Source organism: Camelina sativa, chromosome 2 (genome assembly GCF_000633955.1).
Source record: "Camelina sativa cultivar DH55 chromosome 2, Cs, whole genome shotgun sequence".
NCBI classification, from domain to species: Eukaryota; Viridiplantae; Streptophyta; class Magnoliopsida; order Brassicales; family Brassicaceae; genus Camelina; species Camelina sativa.
The window spans coordinates 15,649,513-15,664,755 of record NC_025686.1 but is presented as its reverse complement, the minus strand read 5'-3'; the positions used below and the strand labels follow the sequence as shown (position 1 = coordinate 15,664,755).

General features: G+C 34.1%; 1 protein-coding gene, 1 non-coding gene and 2 pseudogenes across 2 annotated transcripts; 3 read left to right on the top strand and 1 right to left on the bottom strand.

Annotated features, from left to right (window-relative positions):
- LOC109126787 overlaps positions 1 to 1,184 on the bottom strand; it is a 3,700-nt pseudogene extending 2,516 nt beyond the window's left edge.
- Positions 6,994 to 8,419, top strand: LOC104725835 (annotated as a pseudogene).
- Positions 9,685 to 12,478, top strand: LOC104725819 (calcium-binding mitochondrial carrier protein SCaMC-1-like). The gene is made up of 5 exons (XM_010444557.2): positions 9,685 to 10,510; positions 10,907 to 11,143; positions 11,243 to 11,794; positions 11,883 to 11,973; positions 12,082 to 12,478. The coding sequence occupies exons 1-5, from the start codon at positions 10,051 to 10,053 to the stop codon at positions 12,257 to 12,259; spliced, it is 1,518 nt and encodes a 505-aa protein (XP_010442859.1). The 5' UTR covers positions 9,685 to 10,050; the 3' UTR covers positions 12,260 to 12,478.
- On the top strand, positions 12,804 to 12,885 carry TRNAS-AGA. The gene has a single exon. It is a non-coding gene; the product is annotated as a tRNA-Ser (tRNA).

The window sequence follows — 15,243 nt, the reverse complement described above, 5'->3', positions numbered from 1 at the left end:
CTCGCACCATGCCATGATATTTCTCTGCTTGCCAATGCACCATCCCGGAAAAACCATAAAATCTAGGGACCGTACCATAGGAAGATCAGGGAGAGTCACAATAAAATATCTGCTAAAAGAAACAAGGCCATCAGTCAACTTGTTTGTAACCGACACATGAATCTCCCCTGTTACTTCATCTTGTTGTAACAGAGAGAGAGCCTGTCTCCATTGAAACATCCTAATAGCTCAATATCCGAATAGGGCGGAGAAACGCATACGTGCTTGAATGTTTCCATAGTGAAATCAAAACATATAATGAAGTGCTCATTCTTCAACTCCTTCTTCTTTCTATCAACCCAATACATATTACCATTCACAGATACGCCTTGAACATCAGCATCTATATTCCCATCAAACGTACTTAGCATCAATACTTCTCCACGAATCAGACTTCAATTCATACACGTGACAGAATGGTTCTGATTTATCACCATCATCATCATCATCATCATCATCATCGTTGTCGTCATCATCATCATCTTCAACTTGCAAAGCAGCAATACAGAATGGTTCTGATTTATCACCATCATCATTATCATCATCATCATCATCATCATCATCATCATCATCATCATCATCATCATCATCATCACGATAAGAAAACCTCAAGATTTTATAGTTATCACGAGATGTATTGCTGTATCCAATCCCTATGTACTCACAATTCTTGCGAGTAGTTAACCAGTTACGAGTAGTTGACCAGTTACGAGCCAATGGTTTGATCCATTTGATTTTCCTCAAAAGCGGATTCCAAACCGCGAGATTAAGGTCACTTCTTAATCCATGACACAGTGACACATACACATGAGCATGTCGCGAAACACGTCTGGGATTGGTGTAACCGAGAGGCTTCCGGTCACGGGATCAATGATTTGAACTCTCTGACGGCTATCGATTCTTATGAATCGTTCCGGAGAGTTATTGAAGTGACTGTGCATGAATCTGTTGTCGCTGCTGATGAGATGGTACCATCTCTTGCAAGTCGATTTAAATCGGATCAAAGATACAGCCGGAGTCCTCTGAAGTATCTCTTCGATTAACTCAAACGGCAGTGACGGTAGCAACAAAGGCTCTGCCATGAACGCTCTCGCTATGAAAAAATCTGTATGTGGTTTCTTGTTTCTTTCTCCTTTCTCCGGCATGATTTTAACAAGGGAGAAGGAAACGCGAGGGCTATATTGTGACTTTGTGACCAAACCAAAGTTATGATCCTTTTACTAACCGACTTGTGAGCAAACGAAGTTAACGAACTGGTTACGCTTCTTTGTTTTTCCCTTGATTTTTAACCTGTAAGCGAATCGGTTACGCTATAACCGGACCCATACCAATCGAATTATAAGTAACGTTAAGGACGTTAAACGATTAGGGTAAAATTTAACGTCCGGATCTCATATTAATATTTTTTTTTTGGTGAGAAAAGGGAGGTAAACCTCCCTCAATTTATTAAATAAAATGAAACTACACTCGAACTTGCCGTGGAAACACAACCCCACGGTCATCCTCCAAACAAATAGAGTTCACACAATCTGAAACCGACTCTAACAAAAGAAAACCCAGCGGTAATGAAAACGCATAGTTCGCCAATCCATCAGCAAGACGATTGGCATCCTTATAAACATGTGAAATACGGACTATCCAGTCCCTTGCAAGAAAGCCATGGCACAAGCGTACCAGAAAAGACAGCGGATGAGCATCACTAACCCCTGCCTGTAAAAAACCGACCACCATCTCCGAGTCCATCTCTATCTCCAACCTCCTCACTCCACGATCCCATGAATACCCCCCCCCCCCCCNGCCAATGGTGCAGAACAAATCCCAATATTCAATACAAAACTCACAGACCAACGACCATCCTCATCCCTCAACACACCCCCAGCTGTAGCTAACCCGGGATTACCTCTTGAAGCCCCATCAGTGTTTAACTTCACCCAACCCTCAGATGGTCGTTTCTAAGAAATCAATCTCTCCTCCAATACCACCTGACCTCGTACTCGCACCTGCAAATGCTTATGGACCAAAGAAAATTCATTCGCGAGATCCTTTAAAAATTTCACCCTGTCCCGACACTGCCCATTTGCGCCAAAGACATTCCCACATCTCCATTTCCACCCCCACCAAGTCGACAGAGCAAAAAGTGTGGACCAAGTACTCTCCCCTATCTTCCCATCATCCCCAAGGTTCCCATACAACCACTCAAGTAAGGACTTAGAAAAGAAATCCCTTCTTGTTCTCGGTGGGATTAACCGACGCCAAACACCCGCCATAGCAGGACAATCCCGCAAAATGTGTAGAAGAGTCTCCTCCCCACCTTTACATACTTGACAGATACTAGAGTCACATAAATGACGCCTTTGTCTCTCCTTGTTGGTCATAAGCACTTGATGCATACCTAACCAAAGGAAGAGGTGAACTCGCTCTGGAACAACTGCCCGCCACACCCTCGAGAATAACATACTAACATCCTGGCGTGGTACATTCTCCCGAGTAAGCAACGAATAAGCTGATGCCACCGTAAACTCCCATCCTGCGTTTCCCCCCATGACAGTCTGTCTGCAGCCCCAGAGACACTATCCATTACTACTGAACTCAACTGCAGAACCACCTCAGTCGGCACAAAAGGTGAAATCTGCTCCATCAACCAACTTCTGTCATTACACCATAACTCCCTAGCAGAAACATCTACCGCTCCTCCCGCCAACGCACATGTTCGCAGAGCCGACAGTGGGGAGCTCATTAACCATTTATCACGTCCGGATCTCATATTAACTAGGTTTTGAACCCACGCTACGCGTGGGTTTATTTGATATATTTTGGTGAAAATGATATATGATTGATGATAGTTATAAAATATTATCTTATAGAAAATTTAAATTACTATTAAGGCAAAATTTTATTTCAGATACACAATTTCAAAAAATATATATAAATCAGTTGTGTTAAAAAATCAAATTTGATCAAAAGAATCATGAATTTAACTGGACGTCCAGGCAAGACAGATCATATATTTGAACTGGTGACCTTGCATATCCTAAACCATTTATTTGACCATCACACAAACGAAACATTTTAGAATCATGAATTAATCTCGTTTTCTCATATCTAATTGACCGCCACCATCTACGTCTTTGTGTTTTTTTCCACTGTTTTCTTACTATTCTTTTTCTTTCTCACCATTTTCATTGTCTTTTCATGATAATTGTCATCATTACTTTTACCGTTCGGTTCTTCCTTATACTCTTCTTCTTCCTCTTCCTCATCAATTTTCTCACATTCTTCCACTGAATAATCATTTAAAACTATTTTTAGACTACTAAATAACTTGTTGACCCATCAAACTCCAAGAAAAAAATCATTGTCTATTTTCTCATTATAGTTCATGGATCAGCATAGTCACCACATGCACTCAATTATTGATACTTTCACTTGTATACTTATTCGGTTTTAGATCCACATGTATTCAAACTTTTTGAACCAAAATCTTTAATACTACAAAGCTGCAAATTACTTGCAGAGAAAGTAATATGAATACATGTATAGCTAATAAAAGTGTGTTTATCGTCGATCCTTTTTCTTTAAACCTCAAATTAACTCAAACAACATCAAATCAAGGTCTTGCAAAGTCAATCCTTCTTCCTTAGACCCAAAAGTCATACATAAAAACATGTTTTACAGTTCATAAGAGATGTAAATCACAAAAAGAGATAAATAATATATTTTCAAGATATTAAAAAATCAAATATATAATTTTTAATAATACTTAAATTTTTAATTTTAATAGACTTTCTATTTTTATAATATTTTAAAATTTAGATGTTGTTTAAATACTTATAACATTTTAATTTTTAGAGTAAAATATGAACAATACTTAAACTTTTGATAGAGTTTCTTTAAAAAATGTTAATCAGTGACATGTTGAATCCAAATAAGTTGTTTAAAATCCTATGTGAACGGATTAAAGAGCTTATTGCTCCAACTTTTATTAGTATAGATAGGTTGACATGTTGAATCAGTGACATGTTGAATCCAGATAGGTTGTATGAACTGAACACATTAAGCCAACTATATTACTTTTACTTCTGCATAGTTTTTTAATTACTAAAATTGTTGTCTCAAAAAATATTTCGAATAAAAAATACATTACATAATATATTAATCAATGATGTATTATCACAATAGTGTATGATCACCATTTAGAAAACCTCGGCTCCGTCCTCATCTCTTATGGAGAGAACCTTGTGTCCAACCTCCTCCACCATAGAGAGAACCTTGGCTCCGCCTTCCTCACATGGGGAGATAACCTTGCGTCAAACCTCCTCCACCTTCCTCCCTTGGCGAGATAACCTTGTGTCCAACCTTCTACACCATTGGGAGAACCTCGGCTCTGCCTTCCTCCTGTTTGGAGAGAACATGTTCACGTCTTTTTGTTATCTCACAATGGCTTGCTCCGACAACCAATAAAAGTAAAAACCTTTTTCTAACGTCACAAATTTTTTTTGATAGTAACTAATGTTAAATTTCCCAATATATTCGTGGAAATGTCTTTGACACACCATGATATAGTCTCTGTCTTTGTAATGCCTCAACCGCCACCTTGCTTAGTGAGACCATGTCCACTCTCAGTCCATGGGCTCACCTTCCTAACTGGTCCCTACATCTATTTTGATGGCCGGTTTGTTACGTCTGGGAAGCTTTAAAAACTTGTTTTCCGATCCTAAAAATCAACAAATGATATTTTTCTGTGTTTTGTCCCCACTCGCACAGTTCCGACAATCACTTCCACGAAGGTTACCCATCATGAAATTCTCTCAGGACCCTTGACCGGAAAAATAAGTGCATTTTGGTGATATGTAGCCAAAATCAATTCTTTTAAACTTTTCTGCAAACCAGGGTGTCACATTATTTGAGCTCATATGGATCTATCAACAACAATTTATGTTTTTCCAATATATCTATCTATGTTTGTTGTAAGCTTGTGTTTGATTAGCCTATTTTATCTATTCATGAGGTTGATGAGCTTCTACTTGTTATCTCCCTTTGGGATTGAATGAATAATGGTAACAATTATGTTTGCAAAATAAAGAAGAGTTTATGACCAACCAATCAAGGTTGAGAAATTAGAAGAAAATTAATTTGACATAATTAAAGAAAAAGTAGAAAATTATAAGCATGGTAATACATGAATCCCAAATAATTCAAAGATGAAAATATAAATTAAATAAAATATAAAAATACTACAATAAATTTTTAAAAATACAGTATTAAGAAAAGTAGACACATATATTATTTTTTTTGGGTCAACATATTAATCTTACATATTCCCAACTGAAAAAGAAGAAAGTAGGAAAAAATTTTGGTTTAAAAAAATAAGAAAAATTTAGCTTCCCATTAAAAAAATTACCATTAAACAAAGTTGAAAGTAGTGTTCTTGAATAACTTAAAATTAAAAATAATTGAATAATATTATAATTTCGAATTTATGAAATATATATATATATATATAATCTTCTTATAATTATTTTAAAAAACTTTGTATTTTTTATAAATTCTGTAACTTTTGATAATTATCTACTTACATTATTAATACTTTTTTAAACAAAATATTTTATTTTTGTTGTAATGAAATTCCTCCTAAAAAATTATTAACTTAGGGTAAAATTTCATTTCCTTTTCTTGGTTTCTAAGTTTCCTTTCCCTGATCGGTCTCGCTCCTCCTTCTAAATCCAATTTCCTGGTGTTGTTTTTTTTTTTACTATGATTCTTGTGTAAACTCTTTGTAAAAATATATTTTAATTTTGGACGTAATATATGACCAAGAGTTTGCATCCATAGCAAAATATACAGATCCTTTTTCCCCTCTAAAGCCTAAAACCCTAGACGAGCTCACACGACGGCCTAAGGCATGGATAGTTCATAGAGTCATATAGAGGGGGGATTCATAGAAACATGCTGTCTCCGTCACATAACCTACAGGCAGAGGAGTATCCGGCCACGCGGCCATTGAAATCCTCGCCAACTTTGAATAGCTTGGACTCCAATATTCTAAGTTCCCAATCGGTTATATATATATCTATTAATTTCACTCTAAGAGAGTATTAGTTGAGTAAACTAGGGTTTTAGCAAATACTATATGTGACGCATGATTGATTCTGATAAACTACACATACATGATTAGATTATATATCAAACATAAAACTTGTTATGGTCATATAATACAAAAACTAAAACCAGTAGTTAATGTCAATAACATCTGTATAGTACATTTGAACAGAGCTTTAACAAAAAAAAAAAAAAAACAGAGCATTAAGAATTCGAAACGATCCTCATATCTAATCTACCAATGTAGCTGGAAGCGTATTCATACTTATATACATGCCCTTATATGACAAGTGTAAGAAAAGTATGAGTAAATAAATATTAAAAAGAATATAAAACAAAAATAATTAATAGTAATATTAACATTTATTATTTTTCTTAATCTTGGTGAAAAATCCTAAAAAACATCTATTATGATACAGAGAAAATACTATTTAGAAATCAATGATCAGATAACACATGATTAGTTTTGGGATTTATAAATCCATAAACCAATAAAAAATTTGTCGTGGTTGTTTTTGTAAAAAAACTACTACATCACTAGTTTGTGATTTAGGTATAGAATGTTATAAATCTGATTACGTTTATAAATTATAATATATTATAAGTTAAACAATTTTGAAAGAAAAACACATTTTATAAAACAGAGGATTTTCAAATAATTTCATAAGTTAAAAGCAATGAATTTTTGTATTTATAAACCTTTAAACAATATTATTAGATACACATACAGTCAGGAAAAAAAGAAAAAAGAAAAAAAAAAAAAAAAGAGTTATATAATCCTATGTGGTCAAGAGAGGGCCACGACAAGTATAGGCCCATTAATGGTCCATAAGTACCACTTTTGTTCGCCGCGACAAGAGAGGAAACACAAATAAACAACAAAATGGCTAGCCGGAAAGCTTTGTTTAACGTTCACCGGATCATTCGCTCCACCGCCGTCGTTGGCCGGAGCTCCGTCATTCGTATCCTGTTAATTTCTGGTAATCTTACTTATTTCTCTCCACCTTAATAGTGATATTATTTTAGTTCGTGAACACGTCTGAAGTTTTAGGAATTTGATGTTTTTATAGGAATCGAGTTGATTTAGGGACGAGGTTCTTCTGTGTGTCACCCCAGAATTTTGATATTGATCTCTCTAACGAAGAGAATAAGAGAAGAACGATCAACAGGTATGGTTTTAATTTTTAGGATTCGATTTGTTTAGAAAAAGTCTCAAAGTTTTGGTGATTTGATTGTTTTTTTTTTTGGGTTCTCGTTATAGGTTGTTGTATAGGAGCAAGCAAAGAGGGTTTCTTGAACTTGATCTTGTTTTGGGAAATTGGGTTGAGGAGAATGTTAAATCCATGGATGAAAGTGGTGTTCAATCCCTAATCCATGTCCTGAATTTGGTATGTTCCATTTTCTTTTTTATAAATTTGAAACTCTCTAATGATTAGGATGAATCTGTATGGTTAGGTAGAATTTGAATCTACCAAGTTACTTGTATTGAGGAATTGTTTAGCCAGGTTGAGGTTGTTTCTGTGATCTTAGCTTGAAATGATCCCATTTAAGAGTTAGGGAATGTTAACTAGATGTGAAACACGATGATATGGATTTGCTAAGAGTGGATGGTGAAAAATTTTAGCTGTTCATAGTGACCTCCAAGAGGGAAATAAGAATTTGTAAGAGTAAAGTGGATTTAATCTTTCTTGCTATTGGCAATTATGCAGGAAAACCCTGATCTCTGGAAATGGCTAACTGAACAAGAACAGCCTCCAGAAGCGGTGAGCTCAAATCCGGTAACCAAAACCTCTTGACCATGCCTATGTTCAAACGTCTTTTGTTTACTTCAATGATTGAAACAATCTTTGGTTGTGATATTAAAGGTGTTCTCGGCGTTGCACGAGAAAGTCATGAAGAATCTGAACAAGCATTCAGCACCAGAGACGCGTGCAGCAGCTGGACAGCCCTGGGTCAAAGGCTGGGACGATTTCAAGAAAGGCCGTGATGCTCCCATTTCAGGGAACCAGTAAAACATAAACTCCTCTTTACAAAAGTAACAAACTTCAAATATACGTTGATATAATTGTATTAATAAAGAACCAGGCCGTGAAGAAGGTCTGATGACGTTGAGATAGTTACAGTCTTTGTGTCTTGTTTGTTGAAGTTTCTTGATAGTAATATTGGTATCATGGGATTGTGCTTTGATTCTATAAATATATGTGCCGAGTTTGTAAATTCAGGGGCCTTGGAAGTTTGGAACCAATATCACTGCGGCCTTTAGTTAGCTATTGATGCACTACTGTATATCTATCAAGTTCCGGGACAAGTGTATGTTACTCTTAGTTCAGCAATGGTCAATGTGAGGAGAGAGTTGTGGATTGTCAGAAATAGGGATTTTATCATAGGTCAGACTGATTAGTCGAGTCAGGTTCATTTCCATAATGAAAGCCTAGCCTGTTATGCAAAAAGGGCTGATTTCTTTTTTTTTTCTTTTTTTTTGGTAGTTTTTGAATAAACATCTTCATAAAGAAATAAAGACAATCGATAAGTATTTTTATGAAACTCAATAATGACATCAAATTGGTATTTCTTGGAAAGCCACTTGATCATGAAGATATGATTGACTACATCTTTGATGGTCGATGTGGAGATTATAAAACAATAGCGGATACAACTAATGGCCGAGAAAATTGGATGTCTTTCGTTGAGCTTCATAAAAAACTTATCAAGCAAGAACTTGATCTCCTCTTTGTGCAGCCAGAACAAAAACCGTTTTCAGTCTTGCCCAACACTACTTACACCAGTGGTCGAGGTAATTGGCTCTCACCCTCACAGCCACAACTTCAAGGTTCATAAGACACTCAGAGAAACATCAAGATAGATAAAAAAAAAGAGCAGGTTACATCATCAAACTGGAGATAAGAATTAAGCCTCGGCAAAATATAATTATCAATGTCTTAAATATATATATATATATATTGAATGTGGAATGTGGTTTTTAATTATACAACACTATAATATCGATTATAGAGTATATCATATGGTTGAAGGAACTTACGTTTTTTCATATTCTAAAATATGTTGGGACTTTTAGAAGCTTATTTTCATAAATTTTGCCTCAAAGAGTCTAGCAAATACTAAAGCCATCTCTACTTCATCCCAACTTAAATCACTTAAACTTCAGACCTAGCTTAACCTCTTAAAATAATTGTTTTTTCAATGTTTTGATAATCATACCAAAGCACATTTTATTATGCCCCAATGAGTAACATTATTTTAAACATGTGATATTGAACATTAAAACTTTTTCAAATTTGGACCCATCATCACCTCAATTTATGCATGCTCCAGGTGGTGTGTCAAGAAAAATCTAGTCCCTCTTTGGACCTGTCAAGTGTCAACAATCATCAAAAGAAAATAAACCTTTCAGAAAAATACTAATAAACTATGAATACGAATAAAGGTAATTTTTGATTTTTTTAAGCATATAATATATAGTGTATGTCTAAATTATCTATAATCTATACAAAGTTATAAATCAAATAATAATAAAAATCGTATTCACATAATAAATGAAGAATATCCCATGAGAATCTCAACTCCGCACCATTGGAGAGATTGGCCCCTTCTTCTTCTTCTTCTTCTTCCTTCTTCTTCCTTCTTCTTCTACCTTAAGCTTCACCTCTATCATCAGCACAAATTCTCAATCTCTTCTTCAAATTTAGATCCTTTCTTATCCTTCTTCAATCTTTTGTATTCGATTCATCTCTCTTCACTCGAATAACGGATTTGAGATTCTCTCTTAACGTTACGGGGGTTGTAAATGGTGAGCGTTTTGGTAGATTCATTGCAGATCTGAGTAATACGATGATGTGATCACAAACCCAGAAACGAAAAATCTGATCTTTTTTCTATTCTGATTCGTTGATCATGTCGACGACGACGACTCACGGCGTGGAGCATGTTGGTTTACCGACGAAGAAAATAGAAGCGAAGAAATCGAAACAGGGATCATGTTGCAACCCGGTTAAGAAACCTGGACCAGTTTCAATGGATCATGTTCTCTTAGCTCTCCGCGAGACGAGGGAGGAGCGAGATTTGCGAATCAGGAGCTTGTTCAGTTTCTTTGATTCTGAGAATGTTGGTTACTTAGATGTTGCTCAAATCGAGAAGGGTTTGTGTGCGCTTCAAATCCCGAGTGAGTATAAATACGCTAAGGAGTTGTTTAGGGTTTGTGATGCGAACAGAGACGGGCGTGTTGATTATAATGAGTTTCGTAGATATATGGATGATAAGGAGCTTGAGCTGTATAGAATATTTCAAGCTATTGATGTTGAGCATAATGGTTGCATTTCTCCTGAGGGTCTCTGGGACTCGCTCGTTAAGGCCGGTATAGTTACAGATTCTTTATGCTCTGAGTCTGTTTTGTTAAATCATTGTATGTTAAGCTGATGATCTGATTTGAGTTAGATCTTTGTAGGTTGATAAGATTGTGGTAATTCATATGTATGTGTGATCATTAGTTAAGATGAGACTCTTGTGAATCTGAGTGGTTATGTAAATCAGAATTTGTTTTTAGTTTTTGGTTCTTTGTGTATCTATGAAGTTTGAGTATTGTTGTACTTATGAACACTTCCTACGGATGTGTATTGGTTTCATTTGGTGTACTTAGCAACCTCGTTTCTGTGCATTTAAGAATACGGCTTGTTATTGAAACTATTGACCACCACTTTTGTGTTTATGCTCTGTATTCGTCCTATAAGCCACAACAGTTTCTATTTTGCAGGGATTGAGATAAATGATGAGGAGCTAGCTCGTTTTGTGGAACATGTTGATAAGGACAATGATGGAATCATTATGTTTGAAGAATGGAGGGATTTTCTTTTGCTGTACCCACATGAAGCTACCATTGAAAATATATACCACCATTGGGAAAGAGTATGCCTTGTTGATATTGGAGAACAAGCTGTTATTCCACAAGGCATTAGCAAACACGTAAAGAGAAGCAACTATTTCATCGCAGGTGGACTTACTTAACTGTTAGGAGCTTATTTTCTATGAACAACGTAAAACAAAGATTTGGTTTTTGAAGTTTTTTGACAACAAAATAGTACTGTCGCAGGTGGCATAGCCGGTGCAGCATCTAGGACGGCAACTGCACCTCTAGATCGCTTAAAAGTTCTATTACAAATTCAGAAAACTGATGCTAAAATCCGAGAAGCCATAAAGATGATATGGAAACAGGATGGGGTTCGGGGGTTTTTCAGAGGTAATGGGTTGATTATTGTGAAGGTAGCACCAGAGAGTGCCATCAAGTTCTATGCATATGAGCTTTTCAAAAACGCTATTGGTGAAAACATGGGTGAAGACAAAGCAGATATAGGCACAACTGGTAGGCTTTTTGCTGGAGGTATGGCTGGTGCAGTGGCTCAAGCCTCTATATACCCTTTGGATCTTGTGAAAACTCGGTTGCAGACTTGCACGAGCCAAGCTGGTGTTGTTGTTCCTAAGCTTGGATCACTCACCAAGGACATATTGGTTCATGAGGGTCCACGCGCCTTTTACAAAGGTCTTTTCCCTTCTCTTCTTGGGATTATTCCTTATGCGGGTATCGACCTTGCTGCATATGAGAAATTAAAGGACTTGTCCCGGACATATATTCTTCAGGACGCCGGTAAATCTCTTAGTTTCTCTATCATTTTGTTCTGTCTTAATCTGCTTGAACGTAGACTCATAAAACTGGTCTCGGGTTTGGTCTTCAGAACCAGGTCCGCTTGTGCAACTAGGATGCGGAACAATCTCAGGAGCTCTTGGAGCAACGTGTGTTTATCCTTTGCAGGTCGTGAGGACAAGGTAATTCCATGGATGGACTATATGTTTTCCTGCTCTCTCTCTCTTTCTTAACACAAACTCCATACACAAGCATATAATCAGTTCTCGTGGGAATATATTGTGACACAGAATGCAAGCAGAACGGGAAAGGACCTCGATGTCGGGAGTATTCAGGAGGACGATAAGTGAAGAAGGTTACAAAGCACTCTACAAAGGGCTTCTACCGAACCTTCTAAAGGTTGTTCCTGCTGCCAGCATTACATATATGGTTTACGAAGCTATGAAAAAGAGTCTAGAACTTGATTGATTAGTGGCTTCACTTGATTTTGATATTGACGAAAGAGTGGGAATAATAAAGGAGAACCTATAAAACTAGGTTATTTTTAACATACATAATTCTTCTAAACATCATTTGTATGAGATAAATACTACTATAATATTCTTGTTTCCCCCAAACGTTTAATGTCAAGTGTAGAAAGCTCTCTTTACTTTAGAGATGAGAAAATTGTAGTGATGCTTCTTGACTTTTGTTTTGATGATTCCAATTGTGGTGTATAAAAAGGCAAAATAATAATAGAGGTTCTTGTCTTGGGATATATTTTGGTGTAGTGGAGAGTGAAAGCAAGAGTTAGGTAACGTCTTGTCATTCTTGGTGTTTACTGAACAGAACATCTTCTCTTTCTGGTTTGGTTTCGACTCCATATAAAGAATTAAAGATCATCAAGAAAAATGAGAAAAGTATTCAAGAAATAGTTTTGGGAAACACCAAAAAACGTGAGAAAAGCTGGAAAAACGTTACAGTTTAGTAAATTTAGTAATAAATAACTTTCCTATGATTCTAAAGCATCAAAGTGGACGTGCCGGAGTGGTTATCGGGCATGACTAGAAATCATGTGGGCTTTGCCCGCGTAGGTTCGAATCCTGCCGTTCACGCTTTTTAAAAATTTATTTTGCTTTCCTGCTCTTTATAATGGAAAAGAAATTCCAGAATAGTTTTAACTTTAAGTGTGCTCTTGCATACGTTGTACTTGTTGTACATGTACAAATATGGCTGTACCATATGTTTTTGAGTATCCCTATATAATAAAACGGAAGTACACAACATTGTTTTGTATACTGTATAATTTTAATAAATTAGTTACAAATAGGTTACAAATTAAATTTTCTATTATTTGTATAGTTTGGATTTATTGTTTCCAAAAATCTTAAAGAAAATTTTCTTAAGAATCATTAATTTGATATCATCTAACTTACCATATTAATTTTCTTTATTAAATTATTCATCAAATAAAATCCTATGATATCTAACTTAACATATTAATTTGTTAATTATCATTATATGAGTCTATTTTGTGAAACAATAAATTATCATATTATTTATTATAATTAAAAAATAGTTTTATTTTCAGATATACCATAAGTTGAATTTTTAAAAACAAATATAAATGATTCAATCTATAAAATATTCAAGTTTAATTAATATTATTCTTTAAAATAATATCTATTAAATTAAAAATTTTACTGAGTAACGGGTTAAAATTTGAATATTTAAATTCAATTTCATACTTTTTTGTTGAATTTTATAATTTTATATAATATAATAAACTTTAAATAATTTATTTTGAAATATTTTAAAATATTGAAACTAGATATTAAAGTTAGAAACTATAAACACTCTAAACTGGTTTGTTATAGCATTGTCAATAATATGTTATTATAATATGAAATAATTTTCAAAAACCAAATATATTAAAACAAAAAGTATAACAATATATTAAATTACTCATAATATAATAACTCGATTTTTAAAAACTAAATTCTCAAAATTATATCTTATAATGACATTCAAGTCATGAGGTAGAATATACATTGTTGAAATAACTTCACGTACATAAACTAATACAACATATTAAAATTTTATTTTAAAATAAAAAATATACAAAATTTTTGTATAAAATAAAATTTAACCAATGTTATAGCACAAATACTTATCTCGAATCATTAACAATATAAAACTTATAAAATAAGTAGCTTTTTCAAGTCATCATATTTAGCATATGATTTTATTGCATAATATTTGATCCAAAAAAACTTTTAAAAACAATCATATAAATTATATTTTATATAAAAATTACAATATAAATAAAATAAATTTCAACTCGTGCTCTAGCACGGGTCTTAATCTAGTATATATATAGGGCGAGAGTCCGAAACTAATGTTGATAAGTTTTTGAATTATAGAAACTAGAATTATTGGAAACCATCCCCTATATAATAAAACAGAAGTACACGATCTTTTTGTGTAGGCTATATAATATGGGTTATAAGATTAATTATTTAATTATTTGATAGGTTATAGGTTATATAGGTTGTAACCATTAGTTAAATCTCGATTTCAGATCCTCTTAAAAAGGATATTCCAAAAAAATAAAATAAAATCTCCACAAAATATTTATTTAACCATATACAGGCAATAAAATCTCAAAAACTAAATAATCTTCTGTGGATTAATAGTGATTTTCAATTATACTAGCAACAAAATCTCAAAAAAATTCAAGTCTTCATGTATAGCATATGATTTTATTGTATAATGCTTTATTCACAACAACTTTTAAAAACAATCACATAAATTATATTTTCTATAAAAATTACAATATAAATAATAGGAATTTCAACCCGTGCTAGAGAGCATGGTCCTAATCTAGTTATTTTCTATTCCTAACAACATAATAATTATAACTAGTATAAGAATGAATACTGCGGTGCCGGTAACCCTTATGAATACGATATGTTTTAGTTTATATGATTTATAAAAATGTATACATTTTTTAAAAGTATACATAAAGAATGATTTATAAAAATGTATACATTTCTTCATCAAAGATATATTAAAAACTCACAAGTCACAATATATACATCAACTGCGTGTAGTTGAGAATGCAACTAGTATAAGAATGAATACTGCAGTGCCGGTAACCCTTATGAATACGATATGTTTTAGTTTACATTTTTAGTGTTACATAGTAACACCTCACGGAGAAACATATACAAAACTTCAAAGAGTTTCACTTCTAATTATTTAATTCGCAAGCTCTGTATCTTTCAATCCTCGAATTACTCTAACTGTAAGAGATACGCAATGATACACTATTCAATAGCTCAATATTCTCGTATCATTCTCGTATCATGTTAGTTATAGAACATTCTGTTTATAGTTGTATTCTAGGGTATTCCATGTACCAGTATATATAGCTGTGTAAAGTCTTCAGTATAATACAAGATTCATCTTCT